The 13,499-nt window shown below is 49.5% G+C and overlaps 1 protein-coding gene across 1 annotated transcript in view; it reads right to left on the bottom strand.

Moving 5' to 3' along the window:
• Positions 1-13,499, bottom strand: part of UGDH (UDP-glucose 6-dehydrogenase) — a 72,139-nt gene that overhangs the window by 19,863 nt on the left and 38,777 nt on the right. The window contains exons 8-9 of the mRNA XM_085642244.1: positions 12,932-13,062; positions 7,945-8,078 (exon numbers count right to left, since the gene is read on the bottom strand). Coding sequence (XP_085498370.1) covers positions 7,945-8,078; positions 12,932-13,062 — 265 coding nt within the window. The remainder of the gene's footprint in view (positions 1-7,944; positions 8,079-12,931; positions 13,063-13,499) is intronic.

The following is a 13,499-nucleotide window of genomic DNA, read 5'->3' as shown; positions in this document are numbered from 1 at the left end:
CGCCGCCTGACAGATGTCCTGCAAAGGGACTCCCCGTCCCAAGGCAGTAGTAGCCGCAGTGGCCCGAGTAGAATGGGCGCGCAGCCCAACAGGAGGGTCTTTTTTAGCCAAGGAATAGCAAAGTTTTATACACAAAACGACCCACCGAGAGATGGTCCGTTTGTGCACAGCTTTCCCCTTCTTAGCGCCCACGTACCCAACAAAAAGCTGGTCGTCCACCCGGAACTGTTTTGTGCGGTCCAGATAAAAGGAGAGCGCACGTTTTGGGTCCAGACGGTGGAGCCTCTCTTCCTCTTTGGAAGGATGCGGAGGCGGAAAGAAGGTGGGCAAGGTGACAGACTGCCCAAGGTGAAAAGGAGTCACCACTTTAGGAAGAAAGGAGGGACGAGGCCGAAGGACAACCTTGTCCGGATGAACAGATAGAAAAGGAGGCTTTGAAGATAAAGCCTGGAGCTCACTCACCCGTCTAGCCGAGGTGATGGCTACCAGAAAAGCAGTCTTAAGAGTCAGAAGACGAAGAGGGCAATTGTGAAGAGGCTCGAAGGGAGCGCACATCAGGAATGTCAAGACCAGATTCAAGTCCCACTGAGGCATTACAAAAGGGACAGGAGGGAACGTATGTGTAATGCCTTTGAGAAAGCGTGTAACCACAGGGGACTTGAAAAGAGAAGGCTGATCAGGAAGCCGCAAGAAGGCGGAGATGGCAGCAAGATAACCTTTCAGGGTGCCCAGGGCAGAGCCCTGCTGGGCCAGAGAAAGAAGGAAGAGGAGAACCTCAGAAAGAGGGGCGGAAAGGGGATCCACAGCCTTTGCTGTGCACCATGCCACAAATTTGTTCCACCGGCAGGCGTATACCGACTTTGTGGAGGGACGCCTGGCTGCCAGAATGATATCACAGACTTCAGGAGGCAAGTCAAATGGCATCAACTGCCGCCGCTCAATCTCCACGCATGGAGGTGGAGGCTGGACAGGTTCGGGTGGAGGACCGTCCCCTGCTGCTGCGACAGAAGATCCTCCCGAAGGGGCAGACGTATCGGGGGATAGGTCAACAGACTGAGTAGCTCGGGATACCAGTATCTTCGTGCCCAATCCGGAGCCACCAAGATGACTTTGGGCCCGGTCGTGCCTGATCTTCTTCAGCACTCTGGGCAGAAGTGGTATAGGCGGAAAGGCGTACAACAGACCGCAACTCCACTCGTGACGAAAAGCGTCGCCGAGCGAGTGCCGCCTTGGAAATTCCAACGCGCAGAACTGCTGACATTGCGCGTTCTCTTCGGTGGCGAATAGATCTAACCAAGGCTCTCCCCACTGCTGAAAGAGGCCTTGCGCCACTTCGGAGTTCAGACGCCATTCGTGATCCATCATGCACCGGCGGCTGAGTTCGTCTGCTCTGGCGTTCAGAGAGCCCGCCAGATGTTGAACCACCAGGGTGACGCCCTGGTGTTCCAGCCATGTCCAGAGGCGCAGAGCCTCCTGACAAAGGGTCCACGACCCCACCCCGCCCTGTTTGTTGCAGTACCACATGGCGGTGGTGTTGTCCGTGAACACCTGCACGACACTTCCCCTGACAGAGGGAAGGAAGGCTTTCAGTGCAAGCCGGATCGCTCTCAACTCCAACAGGTTGATGTGGAGACGAGACTCCGCCGGAGACCAGAGGCCTCTGATCTCCGCCTCTCCCATATGGCCACCCCATCCCAGGAGGGACGCATCCGTCACTACGACATGCTCTGGTTGGGGAAGGGAGAGGCTCTTGCCCTTGACCCACTCGCGGTCCGTGAGCCACCACTGCAACTGCTGTGCAGTGCCCTCCGAGATCAAGACATGGTCGGACAGGTTGCCGTGATGCTGGGCCCACTGAAACTTCAGGTCCCACTGCAGAGCCCGCATGCGCCGCCTGGCGTGATGCACTAGTAGGATGCAGGAAGCCATCAGCCCCAGAAGCCTGACCGAAACCCGGGATAGAGGCCGAAAGATGGGAATCAGGGCCCGTATATCCCGGACCCGCTGTTCCGGTGGATGGACCCGGAACTGCGCCGAATCGAGAACCGCTCCGATGAAGAGGAGCTTCTGAGAGGGACTCAAGTGTGACTTCGGCACGTTGATGGAAAACCCCAGCAAATGCAGGAGATCCGCCGTAGTCTGGAGGTGGGAGACGACTGCCTGGGGCGAGCCCGCCTTCAACAACCAGTCGTCGAGATAGGGGAAGACTGGAACCCCTGATCTGCGCAGATGAGCTGCGACCACCGCCATCACTTTCGTGAACACCCGAGGGGCACTGGTGAGGCCGAAGGGGAGCACGGTAAACTGAAAGTGCTCTTGGCCCACCGTGAACCGCAGGTAACGCCGGTGGGCCGGCAGGACGGGGATATGGAAATATGCGTCCTGCAAGTCCAACGCTACCATCCAGTCTCCAGGGTCTAGGGCAGCTAAAACCTGAGCCAACGTGAGCATCTTGAACCTTTCCTTTCGGAGGAAGGCATTGACGTTCCGGAGGTCCAAGATAGGGCGTAGGCCCCCTTTGCCCTTCTTGGGAACCAGAAAGTAGTGGGAATAACAACCACGACCTACTTCTGGACTCGGAACGCGCTCGACGGCCCCCTTGGCCAAGAGAGCCGAAACTTCCTCGCGGAGAAGATGCAAATGATCCCCCGAGATACGGTGGTGCTGCGGTGGCATGGCTGGAGGGGTCGTCTCGAAGGGGAGGGAGTAGCCCCTTCGGACGATTTGCAGCACCCACCTGTCCGATGTTATGGACCGCCAGTGGAGCAGGTGATGGCGAACTCTGCCGCCCACTGGCGTGGTATGGGCCTGAAAGCTCGGACTAGGAGGGCTTTGAGGCGGATGCTGCAGGGGTGGAAGTGGGCTGACCACGTCGGCCTCCATTTCCGCCACGGCGGAAGCCACGTCCGCGACCGCGCGCAGGTTGGTTCTGCGGCTGGTGGCTTTGCGGACGTGAGGAGGCGCCCCTTCCTTGGCCACGAAAGGGGCGAAAAGCGGAGGTGTGCGCCCGCGGAGCCGAGAGGCCCAAGGACTTGGCCGTAGCCCGGGAGTCCTTAAAGCGGTTCAGCGCACTGTCCGCCTTCTCACCAAACAGGCGAGTGCCATCAAAGGGCATGTCCATGAGGGTGGTCTGGACATCCCCGGAAAATGACGTGGACCGCATCCAGGCGTGGCGGCGGAGCGCCACCGTGGTCGAAATCGCCCGACCCAGCGAGTCCGTGGTGTCAAGCCCACATCGTATGGCGTGCCGTGCTGCATCCCTCCCATCGGCCAAAGCCTGGGTAAGACGCGTCCGGACCTCCTCCGGACACAGGGGCAGCACGTCCTCCACCGTATCCCACAGGGAATGGGAATAACGGTCCAAGAGACAGGCGGTATTTAAGGACCGCAGGCCCAAACTAAGGGACGAAAACAGTTTCTTGCCAAACTGCTCGAGTCTCTTGGAATCCCGATCCGGCGGAGCGGTCGGGAAGGAGGATTGGGAGGTAGAGGCCTGGATAACCAGACTCTCGGGGGTGGGGTGTTGGGACAGGAAACTGGGGTCGCCCGGAGCAGGGCGGTGGCGCCTGGCAACGTTCCTATCCACAGGAGGAACTGTGGAGGGCTTGGACCAGGTGCCCTGCAGAACGTCAGTGAGGGCCTCGTTGAACGGCAGTAGAGGCTCAGTGGAGCTTGCTGAGGTTTGAAGCACCTCAGTGAGGATGTTAGTCCTCACAGCCACGGCAGGCAACTCGAGCCCAAGGGCCTCGGCCGCCTTGCGCAGCACCACAGAAAATGCTGCACCCTCCTCCGAAGCCACGGTCGGAGGAGAAGTGAATCCAGTGTCTGGCGAGGTGTCCAGCCCACTGGCCTCCCCCAGTTCATCTGCCCAGTCCTGAGAAAGCTGTGACTGAACAGCCAGAGGGTCCTCGAACCCCTCCCAGTCGCCCCCTCCTTCCGATTCCTGATAAACAGGAGGAATGATCGGAACCGGACTGTAGAGATGGTAGGACTCAAGCGGCGTCGGATGCGGCGTCGGCGGACGCCGTCGGGTCCGGATGAGGGCTAAAGTGGGGTGTCGGCGTCACAGGCGTCGGCGGCGCCGGTGACGGCGTCGGTGGTTCAGGCGTCGGCGCCGGTGGAGGAGTGACTAGGTCAACCGGCTTCGACTGGGGCCCAGGCAAGGGCCCCGCGGGGACCTGCGGCGTCGAGACCGGAGTCGTCGATGGCGCCGGGGCCGGAGCCGCCGGCACGCGAGGTCGCCCAGTCGAGTCCGCGGGGCCCGAAGGCGCGCCAGCGGGCGTCGACGGCGGGGCCAGGCTCCTCATGGCCGAGAGGAAGGCACTGATCTCCGCCGGCGCCGCGTCAGCCCCAGGGACCGGAAGGTATGGGGGCGGACGCGGCACCTGCGGCTCCGCCGGAGCCGCGGGGGTGGAACCACCCTGACCCTCGGCCGAGTCGCGCGACCGGCGAGGGGAGTCCGAAGAGCGATGTCGCCTCTTGGACTTCTTTGAGCGTTTGGACTTACCCGACGACTTGGAGCCGGACGAGCGATGGCGTCGGCTAGGGCTCCGCGAGCGATCCTTGGACCTCCTCCTGGACCGGGATCGCGCACGACGCGGAGCCGAGTGGCGAAGCTCGAGAAGCTTGCGGGACCGCTCCCGCCTAGCCTTCGAAGTCAGGGCCTGACAGTCGTTGCACGACTCCGCGTCGTGGTCGGGGCCTAAGCAGTAGAGGCACCGGCGGTGGTGATCGGTCACCGACATCAGTCGATGACAATCCTCGCAAGCCTTGAACCCAGGCATCCTACCGGCACCAGATGTCGACAGACAAGGATCAAAAATGATCAAAAAAGATTTAGTCAAAAAAGACTAAAAGGGGTAGCTCTCCCGGATCTGCGCTTACTGGCGCGGAAAAAAGAAGAACTGACGTCAGCGCGCGAGGGCGGCGTCTAAGTACTCCGACGACGTCATCCCGGCGCACGACGCCGACGACGGACGCGGAGCCGCAGACGACGCCTAGCGACGCGCAAGGGGTATTGCTGACGAAAAATCTTCCGGATCCAGTCTGACGCCTGGGGATATTCTAAGGTGAGGAATCTAACTAACGTGTTTCTTTCAGATATTGCATTCAAGAGAAAGTCCAGAATAGAGGTTCCGAAGGCTGCAGAGGGGCTCTGCTCATGCAGGAGCACCTTCTCACATAAAACCCACCACCCTGCCTTCAGGATTGAGAAGGCCTGCATAGGGGTGACTGATAGGTTTATATGTGCAGTGATATGGAGTAGATATAGTGAACCTATATCTAAGTAAGGGGTGCATGCACCACCTTACACAGGCTGCTATTGCAGACCTGTGGTGTCATTTTGAATGGTCTCCCAGTGGTGGCATAATATATGCTGCAGCCCCTGAGAGGCATCTGGGGTACCTATGCCCTGGGTACATAGTATACCCTTTACTAGGGACTTATAAGGGCACCCTAGAATCCAATCTTGAGTGTACCTAAAGTACATGCAATCAATTAAGGGAGAAAGCAGATAAACTGGGGTCCTGATTAGCAGGATCCAAGTCAGACTAGTCAAAAACCAACAAAGCACCAGGAAAAAAGTGGAGAAACCATGCAGTCAGATTCCACCTTCCTACAGCGCCGTGTCCCGAGTTAGGAAAAGACTCCTTTTATAATACCGAAGCGCCAATCGCAGCCACAGCGATTCTGGAGGTCTCACATGCGCATCAGGGTGGAAGAGCTGGAGTAGCTGGGGTTGCGTGAGCGGTGAAAGCGTGGTCGCCGTGTCGCACGTTGGCGATCTGCCATCCACCTGGCCACCCACTGGGGCTGCGCTGCCAAGCAGTAGTGCTCAAGACATGGGGCTGCCAGGCCCCTTTGATCGGTAGGGAGGTACAACTTTTTAATGGCCACTCTGTGGCGATTGGAGTCCCAAATGAAATCCCGGACCATCCTTTCCAATCCAGCAAAAAAGAGAGCCCGGTATGTGGACAGGCAGGTTAGTGAAGTGGTACAGGAATCGTGGTAGGACCACCATTTTCACCAGCGCGACCCTGCCTATCACTGCGAGAGGAAGCGTCCTCCAGAATTGCATCTGCGATTTGGTAGCAGTTAGCATCCGGTCTAGATTGCCGTCAAAAAGATCAGTTGGCTGTCTGTATACCCGGATGCCTAGGTAGCGGAATGTATCTGTGACCCACTGCACCTTCATCCCATTAAGTTCCAGGCCTGGGTCCGGGACGTCGGCATTAAAGGCATAAAGCTTTGACTTGCTGACGTTTACCTTCAGTCCAGATACGTCCGCAAACTCTTGTAAGATGTGGGGCAGATTGTCCGGCACATATCTAATATTGTGGAGATATATTAATAATTCGTCCGCATACAGGGATCAACCTTATGCATGCCATCGCCTAATAGTATATCCCCTTGTGTGTGCGCCCTGATCGATTCTGCCTGTGGCTCCATTGCGAGCGCAAAGAGAAGGGGGGACAGTGGGCAGCCCTGCCTCGTCCTGCGTTGCACTGGAATCCCTTCCGAAGTGTAGGGGCCAGTCTTTACTCTCGCCAATGGGGTCATGTACAGTAGCTTGACTAGTTGCAGGAAGGCCAGCCCTAGCTGGTATCGTTCCAGAGTAGAAAACATAGTTCCACTCGAGGGAATCGAAAGCTTTTTCCAGATCTAGCACAAGGCAGCCTGCCACGCAGCTAAACTATCCTTGATATAGAAATAGAAGTTTTGGTTGTGGAGTCAAAATGTGTTTTGACAAAAAGGTCTAACCTGTATAGTCCATTTTTAAAAGAAGGGGTCTACAAAAACAGTTGACCACAAAGAAGGTTGAGAACCTCAAGTCTGACAACAGGATTGGTCTTGATTCAAATTTCAAGCATATCCCAGTCAGTAATCAAGGACAGGCTCTAGGGATACTCATTTGGCAATCTCTGGATATTCATATATATTTTTGGAAGCCATGCCCTTGCAAACACTCTACTTTTGTCCTTCATCGGTCTCATGTCCCTTACCCTACGATTAGTGACAGTCTCCCTCCCACTCTGAACCCTCAAACAATCGGATCCTCCCATGAAATTACCCATCAGTGTCATACATAAGGGCCTCAGAGCTACCAGTGCCACACCTCACAGTGGTTTAGCATTCCGAGGATCTGTAAATTTCTGAATAAATGCTAGTCACTCCAACAAATCAGTTTATTGTCATGTCATCTCTTCTTCTTCCAATTCTGCACAGCTAGTGCCTGCTTACTCAAGTCTCTCAGCCATGCCTAAATCGAACTATAATCCTTCAGTTTGTATACATTGCTCTTGTTGGCGAACTGATATTGGCACGCAGTCTTAATTTATCTCTGTAGTTTTGTGTAAAGAAACAGTCTCTGGTGGCTAAATGAATGCTAGCCATTCTTCATCTATACTTGCTACACCTATTATGAGCCTGAGGTCGCCATTAGGATGTTCCTTTCATTGTAAATACTAATGTCAGTCTTTGGTTAACGAACAGTCTACAACCCATCATCATCATCGACCCCCACCAAACCTGTCCCTTAGAACAGTGAGAGAGCTCTGTTTCACATAAATGGAATGGAATGCAAATCTCATTCCTGGTGTGACAACTGCAGGATTCATAATCCCATCTCTTTGCATACTGTATTCGGAGTGTAATTTGTTCGCTCCCCTTTTGGGTTTCTGTCATTCCTTAGATAGAGATGTCTATTTATGTATTGCATGATATTTGTGTAACGCGGTCACAGCCATAAACAGTTATTAACAATGAACTGAATTCAGCATAAAACTGAAGTGATCCTATTGAGTTTGTGAGATTATGTAGCACTAGCACTTTATTTTTGAAATTACATCAGTGTCTTCAGTAATGCAGGCACACAGTGCACTTAACTAGTTGTAAATACTAAACAAATTAATACATACAGAAATAAGGTATTGCATTACTTACCTCGGTCATCTTCCGAGACCCCAGGATGCGAGAGATCCAAAATGATTTGTTCTCTTGGTACTTTAGGGTCATATATATGCAGCTTAGCTCCTTCATCCATCAGGTACTTGCTGATATAGATACTGGAGGACTCCCTAAGGAAATGTATAAATAATCACTTGATATAGTCCCTCAACAAGACTGAGTATTAAAGGGGGCATAACACGTTTTAGATTAGAGAGAGGAGAGAGAGGAGAACAGAGAGACACACAGAGCTAGCTAGCTAGCTAGCTAGCTAGCTAGCTAGCTAGCATGGCTTTCAAGAGGGCGAGTTAGTGGCACCTGGAGAAGACGTGGTGTTTTGATATCACACACTTAGCTGAGCCAAAATGTGAGATGGAAGATGGGGGGTGTATTAGAGCTTGTGGAGGAATTCAAGAACTGAGTTGTTGGCATGAAGCAAAGAGGGCAAGATTAAGTAATTTCTAGATCCACTTAAGGATCTGAGAAACTGAGCTAAATTCTAAAGGAAAGGGATATCAGTTCTAGGTTTAAGTACCATACTTAAACCCATTACTGATGTCGAAGACTGTGATAACATCTCTACAGATAAATAAAAGTGCAAAAGCTTGATAACTTAATGGGATCTCTCCGTTTACATAGATAGAGATGGACACCAAACATATACTTCATATAATGTAGCTTGGCAATGCAGTGCACTCTTCAGAGCTCAACAAGATGGTTTGGTCCAATACCAAGCTGGTGAATTCAGTTTTACCAAAGTCCTTCTAATCTGTAGGTCTGTGCTTTTTCTACAAACTCGAAGTCCTATTCTACATATACCGTTAAATGCAGAAATCCATTCTCATCTGTCTTGATTTGCAGAATATCACCGGTCACCTATGTGATACTAGTAGATGTTGACAATTGATAGTTTATCAACTTCTCAAACGAAATCTATACATGCTCCATTCAATGCACGTTCTTTATTGCATCCCTCTGTGGCAGCCACTCCCACTTGCTTTACTTCTGCATACAAGTTAGAATCAACCAAATCCTTCTTTGGTCATTCCATCCTGATCCTTTACGTGCAAGTCCAAGTATAGTTAGTCCAGTAATACATCCCCCTTCTTCTCTTACTATTGTGTGCTTATTTTTTGCTAACTTGTACTGTTGAAACCACTGTCTTAGTCTGTTTGCCACTTCTACAGCCTTCCTAAACCAAACCAGAAAAGAAGAGGTGGTGGACAGAGAATGGAAACCAGGAAAAGTGGAAATGAGAAGGATTTTTAAAAAAACATGAGTAAACGACCAGTATATTTTTAAACAGGAAGGAGTGGTTGGCAAAGTGGACAAAGGCACCAGGACGGGGTGGAAGGGGGGTGGGGGGGGGGTTTAGGGAGGGAAGGGGACAGAAGAGCAACCAAACAGGCAGCGAAGATCAGGAGGAACAGAAGGTAGCAAGTGGGAATAGTGAATGGGGCATAGGAAATGGTGGAAATGTCTACTAATCCAGTGAAAAATAGACCTGATGTAGAAAGAACATTAAGCAGGAGGACTAGCACCACTCGTGGAACGTGAGTGGGAGAAATGTAGATACCACAAAAGGGGGGGGGGGGGGGGGGACTGTAAGGATTGAAAAGAAGAATTGGATTTGTGAAAAACCATCACATAGAAAAGAAAAATGGGGAAGAACGAATAAGCAAATCTATGCAGTTTGAAGGCCCAGGTTGGACTTATCACTCCAGTGAGAGCATACTTTTAGAAAACTTCAACAGTCTGAGTTTGTTTAAACCAAATTCATCAAGTTGGAATTTAGTGGAGGGTACATACAACCTGTATACCATCAGCTACAAACCAGCATCAATGTTTTGTTAATTTCAATTAGCAAGACACAAGGCTACAGATTTGGTTTTACACCTAAGGACTTGCATGAGCATTGTAATACTTTGTCTAATGTCCAAATTTATATATTTTTTAAAGTGCATTGAATAGGTTTAGATCTTATTTGATAAAGTCTCCATTGTACCTTGAACTGCTCTATGACACTAAAGGGACCTTTAGTAATAGCGATAACATTAGATGACCAAACTCACGAACACAGTTACAAAGTACGTGTGAAAAGGCAAGAACAGGTGGATAAGCTAAGGCGCAGAAGAAAGGAGCATGTATAACACGAATATAATGGCGAGGCGGATGGAGGGAAGGGGCCTCAAGGGGCAGCGGAACCCAGGAGGGAAAACTGAGTGACCATACATGGAGAACGTCTGATCAGGTCGTTGACATGGTCTAGTTATGTAACAGTGACTCAATATAAGAGAAAACACTCACCGTGTAAAGAGTCACTATGCAGGGTGGGGGTTGGTATCAAAGTTACTATAATGTTTGAGTGACCGGGACGATTCTAAGGATCCTGTGACTTGAAATAAGTCAATGATTTAACCTATCCCTGACTAATGCCGATACCCTGACATATGGAAAAGAAAGAAGGGTTAGATGTCTCCGCTATATCTTAATATTTCCTAATATCCCTGTTGCCATACATGTCCAAAGTACTAGACAGATTAGTCAATACCCAGTTGACATCGTTCCTGGAAGACAATCTGCTCGCAGACTGGCTTCAGATCTATAAACAGCACGGAATCCGTCTTACTTGCCGTACTTGATCATATTCGATTAGAACTGGATCAGGGCAAGGCTGCGATTCTGATACTGTTAGATCTGTCCGCAGTCTCTTGCAGCCTACTGATACAAAGATTACACGAGATCAGTCTACATTCAAATGGTTCAGCTCCTTTCTAAATAAAAGAACCAAATCAGTTCAGCTGGACACATTTAGATCGAGCCCCCCCCCATATACTTAAATGTGGTTTCCCTTGCTAACATCATCATAACCTGGGGTTTCAAGATATGTTCTTATGCTGACGACACCCAGTTGGCCATCTCCATTGGCGAGACACAATAAGACTAGAAAGAATCTCGACGGGCAGATAGCACCCATGATGGAAGCACATTGTTTGAAGCTTAAGGCCGATAAAACCGAGATGCTACTCTTTGGCGGTACCCACCACATTTGGGAAGCCTCCTGGTGGTCAACGTCCCTGCGCTCCGCTCCAGAACCAAAGAGAGTGGCAAAGAACGTTGGTTTCCTGATAGACGACTCCCTCTCTATGCAGGAGCTAGTCAACGCGACCCTTGGCATATGCTTTGGCCTGCTTAGGCTCCTACTGAAACTCTTTCGCTGGATCCCAGTGAACTGGCGAAGGACAGAAGTCCAGGCATTGATTAAGAGTAGACTGGACTATGGCAATGCCCTTTATTTGAAAATGGCAGACTTTCTTTTCTGAGATTACAGGTTATCCAAAATGCGGCAGCCAGCATCATCTGCTATAGTGACAGATATAGCTCGGCATCTGCTTGTCTAAACACGTTCACTGGCTGCCAATTCGCAAGAGAGGCAAATTGAAATATTTATGCCATGTGCACAAGGCACTCTACGTCACCGGCCCAGCTATCTCACATAGTAAAGTGGAATTCTACAGACCCGCGCAAACCCTACGATCATCCAATCTGGTACTGGCTACGCCCAAATGCATCAAAAAAGCTAGGATGGGTGGTTGTTCGTTTACCCACCTAGCAGCAGCTCAATGGAACTTAAAGCCCATTCATCTCTGACTGACCTCAGACAATGTCAGGTTCAGGAAAAGACTAAAAACCTGGCTACTCTGCCTAAAGGCAGGTGCTTTTAACTTTATGGCCGCAAGCAGTCTTGCGCTATATCCCTCTAGGGATGAGTGTCTGCGCTTTAGAAATAACCTAAATAAAGTTGCATTTCTCCTGTGCTTATTATATTGTTAAACAAAATACAATAAAAATATGTATATTTTTTTAAGTCTCTTGTATATTGATCATGTAATGACTTCTATGTATGAGTCTTTTAATTATATTATAGGTTTATTTTTGTATTGGTTTTTATAATTGTGAATCTTGTTTGAGATCCAAATAGTGAAAATCAAACTTGAACTTGCGTGCCAATGTCCAAACGTTTGAGAAAGTAATTTATTTACGACTACGTTTAAAAAACAGCCTATCATAATTATTTATCACATTATGTAATTTAATCCAGAGCGGACAGCCTAGCCAATGTCATTTTGAGGTAAATGGGAGTGTGGAAAGAAATATGCATGGCATGCGGGCCTCATATAAAAGAAGCACCCTACACCGGCTTGAGATGATGGGAGAGGAAGCTCCCGTGCCAGACCACAAAGAAGGACTCTGGTAGTACCATCAAGGATCCAACACATCCCTACAATAGTAAACCATGTCTCAATGATAACTACATATTTGGACAGGTTGAAGGTAAATCGCAACACCTTACACATCCACCACCCTAAAAACAGTTGTGGTGCAAACCCACATCCAGACATTAGCAGTCAAGTAGGCATGGGACTCTATCAAGAATAAGAGCATGATTGTCCAACAGCCTATCAAGTCTCACATAAATGAAACAATTAAGGGAGTTAAACACTCAGCATCAGGCAGTGAAATTAATGTAGGATTCAAGACCTAATCCTTCAGTCTGGTCACACCATTAACAGCATCCAGAGTCCAATGAATACTGGTGCGTCACAGAAACACTATAACCAACTCCCACCTTTCAGTAAATGTAATAAACTGATCAGTAAGATTTTAATATCATTTTAGATATTTAATGGCTAGTATACTGCCTAGTCTTAATTTGCCCCATCATATTCAGATCTGGCAATGTTACTATAAAAACAAAGGACAGGCATGGCTAAACATCTTAATCAGCCTTTGTTAGACCACTTGGCTGCCTAGAGAGAATACAGGAGTCGCATGCATAATACCATAATGAGCACAATCTCAGAGACTAATTTCAACATACTAAAGATGACGTCTCAGGTTGCCGCCATCTTGAGTAGGACACATTTAGATTTCTTTAAGGTTTGGGAAATTACAGTTTTTCCAAACAAGTCAGAGCACTCACCTTGTGTCTCCAGTGTCCTTCTTGAAAGCAAAACCTAGTAGAGCAATCTTCTTGTCAGTCACAGTGTTAAAAAGACAGTCAATAATCCGTGAAGCAAATCTCCTTCTCTGATAGTCATTCATATCAATTACCTACAATTTGGAAAATGGATGTCAATGGACTACATAACATAAGATAACAGAATGTGTATTTGTAATGCTCAAGTTCAACACTTGGGTATCTTACCACGAACAGAAGTTTACCGAACTAAACTGGTTTGTTGTTTAGTTCAGTTTTTTAGTTTAGTACAGGTCTTGGCAAGAGACTTTCAGATGAGTTATTCTATGCAACACCATCTCACAAACACAATATGGGAACACATTAGGGCATGCCAGACACCCCAGTGTTGTATTCTTTTTCCACGTAATTTGAAGGCAGAAAAATGAACGCTTATTAGAATTATCCTAGCAATCAAATACAACAAATTCTAAAGTAATCTTCCTTCCAAGGGGACTTTCAAAGTGTACCACGTAATAATAGTTACTGGCTCTCTCTTGCCATGACTTTGCCAAAATACAGGATAGCTATA

The sequence above is a fragment of the Triturus cristatus genome, chromosome 2_2 (genome assembly GCF_964204655.1).
Source record: "Triturus cristatus chromosome 2_2, aTriCri1.1, whole genome shotgun sequence".
NCBI classification, from domain to species: Eukaryota; Metazoa; Chordata; class Amphibia; order Caudata; family Salamandridae; genus Triturus; species Triturus cristatus.
Note: the sequence above shows the minus strand (reverse complement) of the source record. Positions and strands in the feature narration are given on the sequence as shown.